Below are 18,672 nucleotides of genomic sequence, written 5' to 3'. Positions count from 1 at the left end.
TAAAATTAGATAACAGCTAAAATATGTCCCACTATCTGTTTTATCCACAGGCCTTATTTGCAAACCTTTCTGTCTTCTTTACCTAATCAATTCTGCTTTCTGTCTCTGTCTTCTAACTATCCTCCATCTTTCCAGATGCAGGACGCTATGGGCTATGAGTTACCCTGGGTGTACTTTGTCAGTCTGGTCATCTTTGGATCCTTTTTCGTTCTTAATCTGGTTCTTGGTGTGTTAAGCGGGTAAGCTGCTGGTTTTGGTGTTCTTTTTTCACCCTCATGCTGCAGGGCAAGTCTCCAGAATCAAGGTTCTTCTATGTCACCAGAATCCTTTAATTGTCTCAAACAAAATGAAGGGTTGTACACTGATTCCTCAGACAGTAATGTGTCTGACAAGCAACTTACAGTACAGTATGCAGTAGCAGGAAATTCATTTGCAAACCTGAGTAAATGCTTAACTCCATGTAGACTGGAGAAGATAGAAAATTTACTTCCTGATTGATTGACCCAAAGAACAAATTCAGCACTGGTGACTCAAGTTCTTTTCAACTGGAGCCTTGCAATGCTCAAGAATGGACCTTCCTCACTAACTATCATTCCACTCTTCCAGGTCAATGATGCCATAGGAAGGGACTGGCCCTGGATCTATTTTGTTACACTAATCATCATAGGGTCATTTTTTGTACTTAACTTGGTTCTCGGTGTACTTAGCGGGTAAGCAGTACTAGGAAAAATGTTTGCAATGATTATTTGTTGTTGTTTATTTACGCACACTTCTGAATTAATGTTTCTGTTCTTTTTCTTGGGTTGAGGATGTGGGCCCTTATCCAATATATTCCCAATGTCATCTGATAATGTCAGTGGGCTTTGGCTGAACCCTACCCTATAGAAGGGCAGTGATAGGAATCCTAAATTTAAAACATTTATTTTGTGGCTTGTAGGCATTAGAGCCCAAAGAGATGGGTGGAGATGATGTTGTAGCTGACAGCCAGCAATGCTAGGTGTGGAAAACTATTTTAAAAATATATATATTATGGGGATTGAAACTTCACCCCTTATGCAATCTGTTACCCTAGGGCAGCCTTTCCCAACTAGTTGGCCACCAGATGTTGTTGGACCACAACTCCCATCAGCCTCAGCCAGCATTGCCAATGGTCAGGAAAGATGGGAATTGTGGTCCAACAACATCTGGTGGCCCACTAGTTGGGAAAGGCTGCCCTAGGGGAGAGTAACTAATATAGTAATTAGCATGTTCACAGCTGATGAGTTCATAACTAGCACCCAACAGTGAGTTTATGTGAGATCTCAATTGGGGTTGGGAAGCACAGGTAAAAATGGCTTTGATTAACATTGGCTTGATAATCTGACACTACAGAGGGACAGGCAAACTTCAGCCATGCACCTGAGTGCTACAGAAGACTGGGGAATCTTAGAATTTGAATTTTAAGACCCCTGAGTAATTGTTGTTCAAATTAAAACATGTAAGCATTGTCTATAGGTGATAGGCCTTGTTAATTTGTAATTTGTTTTAAACTATTTTTAATAAAGTATTTTATATTGTTGGGACCCACCCTGGGACCTACTGGTGAGGGGTGGGGAATAATAATAATAATAATAATAAACAATAGTGGAGCAGTTTCATAGCCTTCTAATGAAATGTTAACCATAGACTTAATGCTCTGAGTAGATGCAATTAAATGATGATGATGATGATAATAATAATAATAATAATAATTATTATTATTATTATTATTATCCCACCTTTTTCCCAGAACTGGGACTCAAGGCAGCTTACCAAAATTTAAACAAACACAGTTAAAACATATAAATAAAACTTACAGAAATAATAATTAAAATGTAATTAAACTAACTAAAAGTTAAAGCCATTTAAAACATAGTGATTAGGAAAAACACAAAATACAACTCATTAAAAACAGTACCCTATATAATAGCCCATGCAGTCAGTTCCCAGAAGCCTGTAGGACTTCATTTCCATCAATTTCACTGGGTCTACTCTGAGTATGAGTAATGTTGGCTTGTCACCTTATGTATGTGACATCATGATGAACTGATTAAAAAAATGGAAGAATATGAAATAAATTTTAACCTACAGATACTTATTATTCATTCAATTTATCTCCCACTCTTCCCCCCCCCGCTTTCAGCTCCCCAATGTAGCTTGATTTAACCATTGAAGGACAGGGTAGGGAATTTTCCTGTAGTCTCCAGTCTCCTGAAAAACTGGGGGCAGAAACAAAAAAATGGTGGTAAAATAGGAAAGACTTCAGTGTTTATATTTTATGTCCTTTGTCAATTGAAAAATGCAGGTTGGCCATTAGCTATATAAAAAATTCATTACAACACCCAGCTGGCAGATTTCAGATTTGTTCTGAGGAAATTGCCCACATGAATGAAAGGGTAGTTCAGTCAACAAGCCTTTTGATAATTTGCTTTCTAGGTATGACAGCTAACAAGCAGAAATAATTGGAGCATATTGTAACATGTGGAACTGAATAGAAACTGCAATCATTTCACAAAATGATGCCAAATAGGAATAATTTAAAAGTCATTCTTAGTCACATATTGATATTGCCTGTATTCAAGTTTGCACCATAGATGGGAAGCTTCTAGACTTTAATTAGATATTCCCAGAGACATCAGGTACACAGAGGTTAGGTTTTAAGATACTGTTTATTGTACTGCATCATCTTTAGACTAATTTTTCAAATTCAAATTTTGTCAAGATTATTAGAAATAATCTGTTTTAGGACCACTTTACACATAATGCTTTAACTATAAGGAGATACACTTGTGTAGGAAAATCCATATGTATGGTGGTATCATGTGTGAAGATCCAGCAAATGTCTTTTGCTGGATGGACACTTCTTATTATGACTTCCTTGCAATAGTTCAATAATGGACTTCATTATTTGCAAGTAGAAAGTCTCAAGTTTAGTCTTTGCATTGCCATATAAAGGACTGCAAGTGGCAGGATGGGAAAGACCCCTACCTTAAGTCTTGGAGAGCCATTGTATGGCAGAGTACATTATACTAGGTTAGATAGACCAATGGTCTCTGATGATATATAAGGCGGCTTCATATGTCCTTTTAAGGCGCTTTCCTGGTGCATGAATCCTCCTTTATCAGCTTGTTCAAGCAATTTAGACTGAAGAACAAGGCTGCATTTTTAAAAAACCTGGCAATATAAGTAAGATTTAGGTTATTAAGGCAGTATTTATAGCTGATACTTTGGCAGGAGTTAGTGCACAGCAGCTTTGAAAATGATCAGACTATCTTGAGAGGTATCAGACAAGTATGAAACACTTTTTTCCCTACCTAGCTCCCTACTCATTAAAGAGTGTTAACAATACTCAATGAACCTGCAACATGCAATAATGTTTGTACAGTGCTTAGAAGGTGAAAGGCATTGTCACTCTTGATTGGATTTCTCACCATCCATCTTTTATTTACATTTCCATGCCACACAGCTGCAGCTTCTAGTATGAGTACTTTTGTTTTCTCCACATTTGTCATATCTACTGTGATGGCAAAGTTTTCTTCTAGAACTGATATACTGAGCTGCTTTTGATCTTGAGGGTTAAATGGAGCTTCTTGTTGCAATCCTCCACTTTAAAGTCTTATTATCAGATTCCTAAGAGAAGATGGAGCAAAAACCTAGCAAGATGACAGATATACACTGCCACATACAGAAGCTTGGAGTTTTGCCTTGAGTTGAGAAAAATTGTCCTTATGTTACTACAATATATAGGCTGAGTTTATTCTTGGGAATCATATTCTCCCTCAAAGTTTAGCCAGCTTGAAGCATTTTATAAGAAATAAGAGCAATAATAATCTTTAATTCTCCTTGAGTTTCAGAAGTGGTTTGAGATACAGCATAGGTATCTGGCATTAGCATCTTAAAAGTATATCATTGTGTATAAAGCAGAGGAATTACATGTATTAATATGGGTGGAAATGAATATGGATAACTCACTTATCATAGCAGGAAACTTAGCATTTCCAGTGCAATTCAACCTAATTCTCATCTTTCTTTCTTTTGCTCTCCTGTTATCATCCTTTTATTCCCTCCCTCTTGCCAGGGAGTTTTCTAAAGAGAGAGAGAAAGCAAAAGCTCGGGGTGACTTTCAAAAGTTGCGGGAGAAACAGCAACTGGAGGAGGACTTGAAGGGATACCTGGACTGGATTACTCAAGCAGAAGATATTGACCCAGAAAATGAAGATGAAGGCATGGATGAAGAGAAGCCCCGGAACAGTAAGCAACTCTCCACTGTTTCTCCTAGGGTGTGTAGCCAGGAATAAATGTTTGACTTGGGCTGCATATATACACACATGCTCAGGAACTTTTATAAGGAGAAACCCAGGTTAAAATAAATGCCATTATCCTACACTATCAATGTTTGCTATATAAAATTGGGGCAAGGGAAGGAGGAGAGAAGGAGGGGGATGACATAATTAGAACTGATTGCAATACTTGTATTGGGGGATGTTGTATTTGCCTGGTATTATTTATTGAGTCTTAGACCCTTTATGATTTTTGGTAGGGGACTCCTGGACAGGTACATTGTAAAACATACTTCACAGAGCAGTCCGAAATAATGACGGTAGGAGACTCCATGGATGAGAAACCATCCCTTCCTGAGTCCTGGTGGCTGCCACTTGCAAGGCAGAAAGTGGGAGGGGGAAAGGCTTTTTCTTCTATTCCCAGGTGACCCTGTGAAGAATGGGAGATATGGAAAGCTTCAGCAAGAGGCAAAATGTCTGTTTTTCTCTTCCAAAAGAAAATAGCTGATAAGAAACATTCCAGCATTGAATATTAAGAACAAAGGAACTGCCTGTTAATTGGGTAGCAGTCTGGAGGGTTCAAGACCTGGCATTTCAAGACCTCTAAGAATAATATCTCTGGGTGTTGATAAAGAAGGGAGGCTCTCTGCATTGATTAAAAAGGAGCACAAATTCTCTGTATCCCATTTCATTATCTGAAACACTACCAGTGCCTGTGGATGGACAGATTTCCCTTCCACAGCTTGGCTGTGCCCAGTGTTCTGCTTTGCCTGTCTTTTTGGAAAGGAGTTTTTCTAATGAATTTTGGAATTGGTGGATGCACTGTTTTTATAGATATGCCCTGCTACCCCAGTCAGAGACCAAATACATGTCTCAAAATTATTGCAGTTATTTCTTGAGCCACATAAGCAAACTACTGCATAGATTTTCATCAAGACTGTATCCTGCCTTTGTATGGGCATTTGATATGAAACATTTGCTTCAGTAACAACTCAGAGTTAAGGCTTGGAGAATGGTATGAGTTTCTTCAGTCAAATACTTGCATTTCCGAAAGCAACCAAAATTATTATAATTTACTTAATATGACCGTAGAGTCACTGATTGTGAAAAGATGTTAAGAAAATAGAGCACATGAATGTATTGTGTGTTTATCAGACTTCTATCCTACTTTTTTTAAAGTTCAGAGCACCTTAATTCTGTTAAGTGGGATTGTAAATAGATGCTCCTAAATTACCACTGAATCATCCCACTGAGTGGCTGATGTGCACAGAGGAAAAGATCCAGTTGAAATAGGATTAGACATGCCCCTCTCGCCACAAAGGTACTCAGGAGAAAGAAGCAGGTTTCATCCACATCATAGTGGTGCATCCCAGATGTATCCATTTACTTTCTCTATATAGGTTAATGGTTGCTTTTCACTTCTATGGCAAAAAGCAAAGCATTGTATTTGGAGAAACTGCTGAGGAGAGGGAAAGACCTGCCAACCAGCCCTCATTTAAAGAGTTTCTGCAGCAACTTACCTGCACTTTGTACCCCAGGCATATCTACAATGTGGAACATAGGAAATTGTCTTTACTGAGTCATGCCATTGGTCCATCTAGCTCATTGTTTTCTACAGTGGTGGGCAGTGTCTTTCTAGCATTTCAGGCAGGGATCACTCTCAGCCCTACCTGGAGATGCTAGGGATTGAACATGGGACCTTCTGCATGCAAAGCATATGCTCTACCATTGAGCAATCCTCTCTCTACATAATTACGATACCTCCGCAGGTGGCACCCTCTCTCCACATAATGATGGGCATTTTGCTAGTTCCATATGAGTACATGCTATGCATGCAGATGGTCCCAGGTTTAACCCCTTGCATGTCCAGGTAGGACTGGGAAAGACATGTCTGAAACCCTGGAGAGCTACTGCCACACAGTGACTGAGCTAGGTAGGCCTGTAGTTTGGTTTAGTATAAGTCAGCTACATATGTAATGTGTAATATTAAAAATGCATCATGTAAAACCATGTAGGTCAGCAGTCAGTTCTGGAATGTTACTCAATTCCTATTAGAGGTACAGTAAGTTGCATGTTTTATAGTAAAAAAGAAATGCATTGTGAAGAAAGTTATTGGAGGACAGACAGCTTTTGTGTGTTGGAAATAATCAGCGTATATCTAGGCATATAAGATCTACCCTAGCAGGTCTGGGTAGAACTTCATTTCATGGAAATATGGTAACCCATCTCTGTAAGCAACCAATAGTATGTAATGTTTTCAGAAGAAATGTTATTTTAAAAACTATTATGCTGGTAACTCTGAATCTCAAGATTCAGGTTTGCTAACACACTACCTAAATGCAAATTTGGTCACTATTTCCTCTTCTAAATAACTGATCAATATAACAAAATCTATGATCTCATTGTTACCAGCACCAATCGTCAGAGCAACTACTATTAAACAATATCTTCTCTGAAGAGCAACTGTGCCACAAACCTTTTTGGTTTCTCTCACTTAAGTGCTTTCAGTGCAATGATCAGTTTAGAACTGGAAGCCAGGAACTAAAATATCTGATGCTGTAAAGCAAAAACAAGCTCTTGCTGATAGAAGTCATATCAAATAAGCTGTTGAGGAAAGGTAGAATGGTGTTGGCCACATATTTGTAACTAGAATATAAAAACCTGGCTACCTTGAGTATGCCAGTACAGCCTGAAATTGCATTAGGAATTTAATAAAGGACAAGATAGGATATGGGAAGATTAACAGCCTTATTCAGATATAACAACAACAATATATAGATAGTGCAGTTGTGGCTTGTGGGGTTTTGTTAAGGAACACAAGCAACCTCCAACTTTATACTGTTGTTTTATTATAAACTTTATAATATAAACAATCAAAGAATATATATAAATCAAAAATGATACTGGAACAAAGTCAGTCCCCAAGTGGCATACATACATACATTTATTTGTTTGTTTGCTTATTAAATGTATATCCTGCCCTTCTTCCCAGAAGGAGCCCAGGGTGGCAACACTTGGCCATGTCTGTTTGCAAGATTAGCATTTGTGTCTAAGTAGATCCAGTATCAGGGTGCTTTCAGTTGGTGGCACATTTTAGGTGTGATTTTCACACATAAGCTTTTGCAACAGAGTTGGAGGTCAAAGACACAAGTTGATTGTGTGAATGAGTGTCCCTGAAATAGATACTTGAAACACTTGGGGTCAATAAACATACTTCTGTGCACCTAGCTGTCTCACCTTCTCTTTCCCCTTCCCCATCCCCCATTGGGTAGCCTGAGAAACAGCATGATTGGCCCAGTGTTACCTGATGAGCTTCATGTCTGGAAGTTTGAAGCTAGGTCTCCCAAGCCATGGTCCAACACTAACCAGTACACTACACTGGCATGTGTTGTAGGGAGTGCTGTTTTTTTTAAGGGAAGCATTAAAAAGCACCACCCCACCTACACCCTGAAGTGGTACAATCCACTGTGCCGTATCAGGATTCTACCACTTCATTCTGCTGAATGGAGAGCCCAGACCTAAGTCTCATAATGGAATAGTTATAGTCTCTTCAGGGATATTTATTTATTTATTTGATTTATATCCCCCCTTCCTCCCAGTAGGAGCCCAGGGTGGCAAACAAAAGCACTGAAAACATTTTAAAACATCATAAAAACAGACTTTAAAATATATTAAAACATCTTTAAAAACATTTTTAAAAAGCTTTAAAAACATATTTTTAAAAAGGTTTAAAAGCATATTAAAAAGCAGTTCCAACACAGACAGAGACTGAGATAAGGTCTCTACTTAAAAGGCTTGTTGAAAGAGGAAGGTCTTCAGTAGGCACTGAAAAGACAACAGAGACGACGCCTGTCTAATATTTAAGGGGAGGAAATTCCAAAGGGTAGGTGCCACTACACTAAAGGTCCATTTCCTATGTTGTGCAGAACGGACCTCCTGATAAGATGGTAACTATGAGATGCCCTCACCTGAAGAGCGCAGTGATCGACTGGATATATAAGGGGTGTGACAAGCTTTCAGGTATCATGGTCCCAAGCTGTATAGGGCTTTGTATACCAATACCAAAATCTTGAACTTAGCCTTGAACTTAATTGCAGTATGTGAGGAGTGCAGCCATAGTTGGCTACTGATGCATTCCATTACCCCCCCCCTGAATTTTTATTTTACTTTTGAGTAATACCTTAGGTGGATATGAAAGCAATATCTCTTGCAAGATGCTGCAGTAAACTAACACTGTAATGGGACTGATGCCCAGAATCAGTCAGATCCTCATATAGGTGACTTAGAAAACAGTGGAAATCTGTGTATCTCCTATTACAACTATGTAGAAGTGGCTAGGACTATATGGAAGGTGGTGACAAGTAAAGAGTTTTGGCTATATATCAGGCCTTATGTCTGAATCAGAGTAGGATTGTGATGTAGGGGAGTCTTATGAAAAAGAGAGTTAAGGAAAAATAGGCAGGCCCATTGAATGGGAAAAGATGGGGAAACAGTTCAGACTTTCAAATCAAAGCCTTAACATGTAATGAAAAGTGACATAAGTGGTGTTGCATGGACGTCTTGAAAGTTTGAGTTATCTTCAAAGATAAACTCTTTCCATTGTCATAGACCTTCCACAGGGTTTTCCAGCTGTGCCAGGCCTAGATACAAGTCAGCCAGTGTGGTATAGGGATTTGAGTGTTGACTTAGGATTGGGAGGACCTAGATTCAAATCTTGTATCAGCCATGAAACTTAACGCATGATCCTGAGCGAGTCACTTCTTTCCGCCTAACCTACCTCACAGGATTGGTCTGAGGATAAAATGGTGGGGAAACTATGTATACCACTTTTTGCTCCTTGTAGGAAAGGTAGGATACTAATCAAGGCAAAACACAGCAAGACAATGCAAGATATTCCAATAGCATGCCATAGAACATTTTTATATTAAAGTCCTATTAGAGTTAAACTAAATGTCACATTTGGATTAGGGCCATGCCACTGGGCAGAGGGGTTTAAACCCATTTCCTTGTGCTGTTTTCCCAATTTAACATCCCCCCTAGGCTGGTGTTTCTCCACAAGGGGAGACATACAAGTAGTCTGGTGGGTTGTAGGAAGGGATTGTGAGGAGGCCAGAGGCCTACCCTTCTCTCTCTCTCTCTCTCTCCCCTCCCACTCAGTACATGTTGGCCACCATGACTGCTCTCTCCTTCACCGGTCCAGGCAGTGTGCAAAGGCTGGGGCTACCCTTCTCCATGTGGGATTAAGGAGCTGGGAGATCAGGAAGAGCAATCAGCAGCAGGTTTTCTTGGGTGTCAGGATGAGGAGCCGGAAATGAAAGTCCCTTGCATCTGCTCAGTTAGTTTCAGCCAGCATGAAGAGTTTTTAAAATAATAATAATTATTATTATTATTATCTTGGCACTTTGCGACTCCACTAGGAGTGGACACCCTTGGGTGTTGTGGCCCTCAGGCTGGGAACCACTGCTGTAGTCCACACAAGCTTACGCCACAATTCATTTGTTAGCCTTTAAGGGGCTACAGAAGTCTGGTTTGTTTGCTCCAAGGCTGAACATCAGGAAAAACTTCCTAACTGTTAAAGCAGTATGACAAAGGAATCAAATACCTAGGGAGGTGGTGGGTTCTCTAATACTGGAGGTGCTCAAGAGGCAGCTAGACAACCACTTGTTGGGTATGTTTTAACTTGGATTCCTGCAATGAGCAGGGGGTTGGTCTCAATGGCCTTATAGGCTCCTTCCAACTCTACTATTCTATGATTCCGTGATTCTAAGGGACTATGGCTATCCCTCTGGAAATAGGGGGGTGGGGATGTTGACAGCACATATAGGGTTTCAAGGTTTTATTATGGATTTTTAAAAACTGAATGCAATCATTTATGAAAAAATTGGTTTTTCACAGCTCACTGAAGAACTATGGGCTTTTCTATTTATTATTTCAGGGGGCAAAACCAAGCCAAGTTCTCAGTGGGAGAGAATTAAGCACAAGCCTAACTCTCTCATTAATCAATATTTGATAGTTTATTTATTTAAAATGTTTTTATGCTGCTCTTCATAATATCTGATTTTAGGGCAGTGTACAGGATAAAACAAATAATAAAAAAAACAAAATAAGGAAACTGCTAAAAATAACCCCTAATCCAAAGATATGCCTCTTAATTTTTGTAAAATATGTTGTACCAGAGAGGGCTGACAGGAGATAATATTAAATTTACTGACCACTGCATGAGTAATATGTGCCAGGCACTGGAAATCTTGCAGTAGTCTACCCAAACTTAAATGGCTCATGAAAGTGGAGGAATTAATGCACAAGGTTAAAATGGCTGATTATTTTAAAGCACCTCTTTGGACTTCATCATTAAAAGAATTTTGGGGCCAGTGGTACAATGTCCAATGAATTAACTTTCATTACCATGTGACTGGATTTGATCTAACAATGTTATGATAGTTGTTCAAAATCTGTCATTTTAGTGATTTGTAAATTTTAAAAGGGAATTGTTTCTTCTTGTTCAAAGGTTGGAACACCTTTTAATAGTAATACAAAAAAAATTTAAAAGAGAGAAGCAGATGCCAAATGATACGTATCAGGCAGGGCATCCATTTGGGATTTAGGCTTCTTTTCCTCTCAGGAATACATTCTATTTTGCTGCTTCTGGAACCTCCTGGGCTCTTTCTTCACCCGTAACTCCATGGAGGGGAAATGCAGAGGAGTGTAGCACAGGAACGTTTTGCAGAGTAAGAACAGTAACATCACCTGCCAGAATGCCAGGATCCTCCTAGCTCTGGCAAGGGAATGAGGTTAAAATGAAGTTTCACATTTATTCACACTATACATTTAAAAGCATGTAGTTTCCCCTAAAGAATCCTGGGAGCTGTAGCTTACCTCTTAGAGAGCTACGATTTCCACCATCCTTAACAAACTGCAATTCCCAGAATTCTTTGGGGAAGCCATGTGCTTTAACTGTATGGCGTGGATATGGCCACTTGTTTGTCAGAGAATGAGGAAAATAATCATACTTCTTTGATGGAGCTCTTACTTGTTTTATGCTAGTAGTTTAAATTGCAACACTTATCTGCAATATTGTTTTCATTTGTAATTAGGAGCTAAAAGTGTATTTCAGCTGTCTGAATATTTTTTTTTGTTAAAGCTCTATGTTTTACAAGATCTATGCAGTGAGAAGTAAGCACCACTGAGTTCAACAGAGCCTACTTTAAGGAAATTATGCATTGGACTGTAGTCATGCTGATTGCGGCCTATTGCTGAAATAAAACACAGACACCATTGCTTGGGTAAATAATGGGCCACTTTATTTAAACAGAATCAATTGAATAATGAACCTGCAGAAGGGAGATTAAGGGCGGGAGCATTCTGGTGATCCAGGCGAAGCCTGTTAGCAGCTATCGGGCGACCATGCCCTGCCTGAGCCTGGGGCTGCCCTGTGCCAGCCCCCCAGCTCCAGCCACACCCTGAAGATGTGTAGGGGGTCCAACCCGCATCACCGCCACTCGGAGCCCTGAAACTCCGAGCGGATGAGGCACGTTGGCCCCAAAGGCGGCCCGTACCCTGTCCCCGGGCCGTGTAGCCCTGAGCTGCAGGCCTCCGGACCGCCTGTCACCCCCAAAGGTGCCTAAAGGTGTCACCTAGCTGCCCTTTCCCTTTAACCTTTCCCCGCACTTCTTCGCTTGCACTCCAAAAGTGACCGTTAACAATTCAAACTAAACAGCCCAATCAGCCTATTGACCCCAGGGGCACCCGTGCTAACCCTTGACCCCTCCCCCCAACCACAGTGTGGAGTAGGCAAAAGAAACCTGCCAGCAAAGCGAGGCAGGCAGGCCAAAAATTCCTAGTCGGCCCCGTAGCGACCAAATGGATCACACTGCAGCAGAGGGAGGGTCGGGCGGGTGCCGCCGAAATTTGAACTGGATGGCGGGAAGCAGGCGGGGCGGCCTTAAATAGCCTTCAGCCGCCCCGCCTCCCTGCCGCGTCACACGACGGCGCGCCAGTGCACCGTGTGTGCACGCATCCCCCAAGATGGCGGCCTGGACATCGACAGCGGCCGCAAGCTCGTCCCTCTGCCCGGTAGGTCCCGGGCACGGAACGGGATTGCGGCCTATTGCCGAAATAAAACACAGACACCATTGCTTGGGTAAATAATGGGCCACTTTATTTAAACAGAATCAATTGAATAATGAACCTGCAGAAGGGAGATTAAGGGCGGGAGCATTCTGGTGATCCAGGCGAAGCCTGTTAGCAGCTATCGGGCGACCATGCCCTGCCTGAGCCTGGGGCTGTCCTGTGCCAGCCCCCCAGCTCCAGCCACACCCTGAAGACGTGTAGGGGGTCCAACCCGCATCACCGCCCCTCGGAGCCCTGAAACTCCGAGCGGATGAGGCACATTGGCCCCAAAGGCGGCCCGTACCCTGTCCCCGGGCCGTGTAGCCCTGAGCTGCAGGCCTCCGGACCGCCTGTCACCCCCAAAGGTGCCTAAAGGTGTCACCTAGCTGCCCTTTCCCTTTAACCTTTCCCCGCACTTCTTCGCCACAGAAGGGGGACAAGCCTCTGCTTAGTCCCCCTTTACCCCACACCCGATAAGAATCTGGTGTAAACCCTTCTGCAGGTCCCTTAGAAAGATGTCGTTGCCCGTGTCCGTCAAATGGACACCATCAGGCCGAAACAGCTCAAGCTTGTTGTGGCCCACCTCTGGGTGGTGGATGACAGAACCTCCCAAGTCCCTAAGGGCCCTCTGAATTTGCCTGTTCACCTTTTTCCGTGCCCTGTCGATCCCTCGTGGGTCACCGGTACAATTCCACCTCCTGCGCGGCAGGATGTCTGACCACACTAAGTGCACCCCCGGCCAGTGACGTGCAATGGCCCGGAGGTCACCGCATGCCTGTTCAATTAGGGCCTTGCCCTTTAACAGACCCAAGTCGTTGCCCCCGAGGTGGATCACCAGCACCTGGGGCACTGCCACTTCCACAGCCGGTTGAAACAAGGCTGGCAGGAGCCCGTCCCAACGCATCCCCCGACGTCCCAGCCACCGCACTGCGGCCCATTGACTGAGCCCCAGCTGCGTGCCAAAGCGAGACTTCGCAGCCCTGCGGCCCGCCCAGAACATCATACTGTGGCCACATAGGAGGATGCGTGGCTGCTCCGATCTTGTCCAGCGATCTGTTGAAACAACAACGACATTGGGTAACAAAAAAAGGGGGGGCTGGGGGGGCCAACATCTAGCCGCTGGCGTCGTGTGTGTCAGCAAGTGGTCTAACGTAGGCCTTGTACGCGTCCGAGGACCACCCGCCCACAGCCTGAAGCCTGTCTTTAGAGAAGCCCAATAGGGCCGCCGTGGAGGCCGTGCCTATCCGGAAGGAGTGTGTCCCGAACTTACTGGGGTCCACGCCTAAATTTCCCAGTGCGGCCTTCGCCACGGACCAGAACTGGTATCTGGTAAGGGGCTGGGAGTTCCTATGTATGAATAGGTACCCTGACTGCGACCCCCTCGCTGCCACAAAACCGCGCAGGGCTGTTACTGGGCAGAGTTCTTGCTGCCGGCATGGGGCTAATACCACCAGGCGCCCCTTACCATGCTGGTCCGTTTTAGACCGCCTGAGCCGCAGGAGGGCCCGCTCTGCCCTCCAGCTGAGGTCGGAGACTAGCAGAGCTCGGAGGGAGTTATCCATCTTAGAAGCCGCCACCACCTCCCCAATTCGGAAGGCCCCAAAAAACAGAGTGAGGGCCGCAGCATGATATAGCAGGGCCTCGAAAGGGGAAGAACACAAGTGCTTCCACTGTCCCTGCAGGCCAAACAATAGCTCCGGGGAAAAGGGGAGGCGTGCATCCAGGGGGCAAGGGCGCTCGCGGGACCAACCCTCCAGCATCCGGCGCACCCTAAAGTCACCCTTGTAGTCCTGAAAGCCCCGTGCCTTCGCAAGGAAAGCGAGGCCTGAGAGCTTACCTTTGATGGTCCTGACTGAAAGGCCTCTCCGTTTCCCCTCCACGCAGAACTCCATAAGCTGCTCGACCGGGATGGGCCACTCCTGGGCGTAACCCCTGGACTCTCTGAAGTTTGATAGATCCCTACCTGCCCCCTGGTAGCTGGCCAAAGTGCTGGGCGCCACAGAAAGGCTTATGGCCCTTTCTGATTCAATCCTCCAATCTCCCATAGCGCTGGGGGGAACACCTCTGGCAGAGCCCTTGCCCACGGTGCCAGCTGGCGAAACTTCTCCATCTGGTTCCGTGATAGAGCATCAGCAATACTATTGTCAATACCCGGAACGTGGCGCGCCAGGAACTGAATATTATAGCGAAGACATTGGAGCACGAATGCTCGCACCAGAAGCATAACGTTGGGGTTTCTAGAGGACAGGGTGTTAATAACGTGCACTGTGGGGAGGTTGTCGCACCAAAAGTGGACTGAGGAATTACCCAACTTGTCGGGCCAGAGGTGTACGGCCACGACAATGGGGAAGAACTCCAAGAACGTCAGGTTTCTGGTCAGGCCAGCCAGTGTCCAGCCCTGCGGCCAGCTGCCGTGGCACCATGAGTCATGAAGAATGACCCCAAAACCGAAGGCACCCGAGGCATCGGAGTGAACCTGTAGCTCTGCCTCCAACAGGCGATCCCTTCTCCATAGGGAGACCCCATTAAATTCCCTCAAGAAGGTGGACCACACTGTCAGGTCAGCCCTAAGAGCGGCTGTCACCCGTGTGCGGTGGTAGGATCGTGATAGGCCAGCCATGGCATCATATACGCGCCGCAGGAAGGCACGGCCGGGCGCTACAACCCTGCAGGCAAAGTTCAGATGGCCTGCCAGCTGTTGGAGAGTGGCTAATGTCACCTTATTAGAACTGACCACCTCTGAGATCTTCTCCCTGAGGGCCCCCAACTTGTCATGAGGGAGCCTGCAGCATTGGGCCACCGTATCTATCTCGATGCCCAGAAACGTGATAGCGGTGGATGGGCCCTCAGTTTTCTCGGCCGCGAGGGGGACGCCCAGCTCCCCAGCCAGCCCCGCGAAATGTGCCATGAATGCCCTACAGGTGCCTGAGTCTGCAGGGCCCGCAAACAGGTAGTCATCCAAATAGTGTACCACTGATTGCAAGCCTGCGCGCCTCTTGACCGCCCACTCCAAGAAGGAGCTGAAGCGCTCGAAAACAGAGCATGATATAGAGCAGCCCATAGGCAATGCCCTGTCCACGTAATATTCACCCTCAAAAGCCAAGCCCAACAGCTCGAAGTCCTGTGGGTGGACCAGGAGGAGGCGGAAAGCAGACTTGATGTCACACTTTCCCATAAGGGCCCCAACCCCGCAGTCCCTGACCATTCGCACAGCACAGTCGAATGATGTGTAGCGGACTGAGCACAGCTCCGCTGGGATGAAGTCATTGACTGACTCACCCCGTGGAAAGGACAGGTGGTGTATCAGGCGAAATTCACCTGGTGCCCTCTTGGGGACGAGGCCCAATGGGGAAACTCTGAGTGAGGGGATGGGTGGTGCAGCAAAGGGGCCCAAAACCCGGCCGGCTACTACTTCCTTCCTAATTTTTTCTCTCAGAACTGATTCCCTGCCTTCCACTGACTTAAGGTTGCGGGACATGAAAGGTCGCCTGGGACCCAAATAGGGGATCCGAAAACCCACTGTGAAGCCTTCAAGTAAAAACTGGGCATCTTGGACTAGGGGGTAAAGGTGGAGTAAGTGTTGGAGCTCGGCAATTTTAATTGGGCTGGGGCCCCTTTCCCTGAGCTGTGCCTGCAGCCCCTGTCTTCCTTGCGCCAGCCGAATCCCTGTTTCCACCCCTGAAGGGGCGGCCCCTGGGGCAGCTAGTGCAGGCGTGGGGGCCCCCACATATGGCACATTCATGTCTGAACCTGCACGGGCTCCGACCGCAAAGGCCACGCGAGCTGAACTCCCAGCAAAGCAGGCGGGGTTGAACCCCCTGCCCCGCAGGCCCGCGGGAAGCAGTTGCTGATGCCTGGCGCGCCAAGAGATGGCCGCTGTCCGCCCTATCACCTGCCATGGGTCTAGAATGTGCCATAAATTGCAGCCACAGGTCAGCCTCCTTTTTGTCCCAGGGGAGGGATGTATCAAAAGCGCCCTCATACGGAACGCCTGGTCGTAGTCCAGCCATGCCATCCCTTGAAACTCAGAGTAGCCCCGATATATGATATCGAGGTATTTGATCAGTACCGAGGCCCTATGAGGCTGCCTCTGTATTACCACCCCCATGTACGTAAGGAATGCAGGCAGCCAGTTAGACCAAGAGCGCTCTACCCGTCGGCGCTTGGGCCTATCGGGCTCTGCATGTTCCCCTTTATCCTTATCCTTCCCAACCGGCTCCCTGTACAAGAGCGAGAATAGGTCCACGTACTCTCCCCTCCATATTCTGTCCTTCGTAGCAGGCAGAAGATGAAAACCCAGTGGGGCAGACGTTTCCCCAAAAGGTATGGCCCCCTCTCTGACTGATCCCAGGGGGTCGGATATCTCTGCGGGGGGGTTGGCAGACAGGGCGGGCTGATGCCCTCCTTCCGTCGCCGTCCCAGCAGCGAGGTGCCAGACCTGCTCGCAGGCCTCCCTTAGGGGATGCTGCTGCTGTGGCGTAACCTCCCCCCCGCTGGCGGGAGTCCCTGCCTGCCCATATCCCTCGGTTACCGCTGGTGGGGAAAAGGGCCAGTAGGGGTACCCCCAGGGGGCCCAGCTCCACTGCCGCTGCCCTTGTTGTTGTGGCATGATAGAGGACTCACCCTGTGTGCTTTCCGCCGAAGGTCCTTGTGTGGGCTGCATTGTTGGTGCTGCTTGCAAGGTGGGAGTTGCACCTGGCTCTATGCTGGGCGTCCTCGCCTCAGCCCTGGGCCCGGCCTCCAGCACATCCAGTCGCACTAAGATGGAAGCAACAGCCCCTGCATCAGCACTGTTCACTGGCTGCTGCGTTTTCCCCCGAGACCGTTTGGGTGGTGGGTCCTTCTCCTTCCCTGTCACAGGTTGGTCCCGAGGTGCACTAGGATGGCCTGAGCCATGCTCTAGGGCTTCCAACCTGGCTAATATGGCCGCCCATGGTGGCCCCTCCCCACTCCTTGCCCCCTCTGCCGCTGGGGGTGGGCATCTCCCCCCTGCTTTGGGGGCCTTTCCTTTCCCTTTTGGCCCCCCTTGTCCTTTCTTGGGTGGCATACTAGAGGGAGATAGGGGCCCCGCTTACAAAACGACGTGATTTCAAAACGTTGTGAAGGGGCCCGCCTGCTTATTCTATACCCCCTCCCGGCACCCAATTATCCTGGAGGGGAGCCTAATTGCCCTGCACGTGGCAAGGATTGATGGTTGGGGCCGTGCCCCACCTACCCCCGCGTTAATTAAAATTAATAATTAAATTTAAAGGTTGCCGGCCAAAGGCCGCCTAGCCTGTGGTCCTCGCCGCTGCTGGATCCGATCCTGCACTGCTGCCTCGTAGTGACTGCCCCAAGATCCTCGCCGCATAGGCCTTGGTGCCAGCCACCACTGCCTCCCTGTCTCTCAATGAGGCTGGGGGGGGGCTCGCCGCAGCCCAGTCACCCTGGCCTCAGGAAGCCTCCGGAGGCCCACGTGCGCCGGCAAAGGAGCCGCGCCGCGCCGAAGCTGCTGCTGCGGCTGCCGAAATTGCCGCCGAAAGGAGCAGCGCCGCGCCGAAGCTGCTGCTGCGGCTGCCGAGATTGCCGCCAAAAGGAGCCGCACCGCGCCGAAGCTGCCGCCGAAAGAAGCCGCGCCGAAGCTGCTGCTGCGGCTGCCGAGATTGCCGCCGAAATTTGAACTGGATGGCGGGAAGCAGGCGGGGCGGCCTTAAATAGCCTTCAGCCGCCCCGCCTCCCTGCCGCATCACACGACGGCGCGCCAGCACACCGTGTGTGCACGCATCCCCCAAGATGGCGGCCTGGACATCGACAGCGGCCGCAAGCTCGTCCCTCTGCCCGGTAGGTCCCGGGCACGGAACGGGATTCTAATAAATTGGGTAATATGGGCATAGCTATGGACTCTTTGGGGATATGACTCTTGGGGTTGTCATGATGAGCACCTGTACATCTTATTTACCACTACACCACTGCTTAGAACTAGGGGTATAAAAAAAGTACCTTCTGTTACAGGATTCAGTGGCAAGCTAACAAGACTATAATGTGACTGATGACCAGAATAACTCAGATCCTCATGTAGTTGAGCTGGAAAAACAATGAAAATCTATGTATCTCCCATTGCAACTCTGTAGAAGTGGCTGAGACAGTTTGTGAGGTGGTGACATGTACAAGGGTTTTGGTTATATATCAGGGCTTCTGTCAGAATCCCAATGGGAATATGATGTAAGTTAGCCTCCATTAAAAAGACACAGAGGTTAGAAAAACAAACTGGGGCATCTGATGAAAA

The 18,672-nt window shown here is 46.5% G+C and overlaps 1 protein-coding gene across 1 annotated transcript in view; it reads left to right on the top strand.

The window, feature by feature from the left end:
* Positions 1 to 18,672, top strand: part of CACNA1C (calcium voltage-gated channel subunit alpha1 C) — a 722,305-nt gene that overhangs the window by 481,128 nt on the left and 222,505 nt on the right. The window contains exons 8-9 of the mRNA XM_061638625.1: positions 607 to 710; positions 4,097 to 4,269. Of these exons, the coding sequence (XP_061494609.1) occupies positions 607 to 710; positions 4,097 to 4,269 (277 nt within the window). The remainder of the gene's footprint in view (positions 1 to 606; positions 711 to 4,096; positions 4,270 to 18,672) is intronic.

This window comes from Rhineura floridana, chromosome 8, assembly GCF_030035675.1.
Source record: "Rhineura floridana isolate rRhiFlo1 chromosome 8, rRhiFlo1.hap2, whole genome shotgun sequence".
In the NCBI taxonomy this organism is placed as follows: Eukaryota; Metazoa; Chordata; class Lepidosauria; order Squamata; family Rhineuridae; genus Rhineura; species Rhineura floridana.
This window is presented reverse-complemented; position numbering and strand designations above follow the sequence as displayed.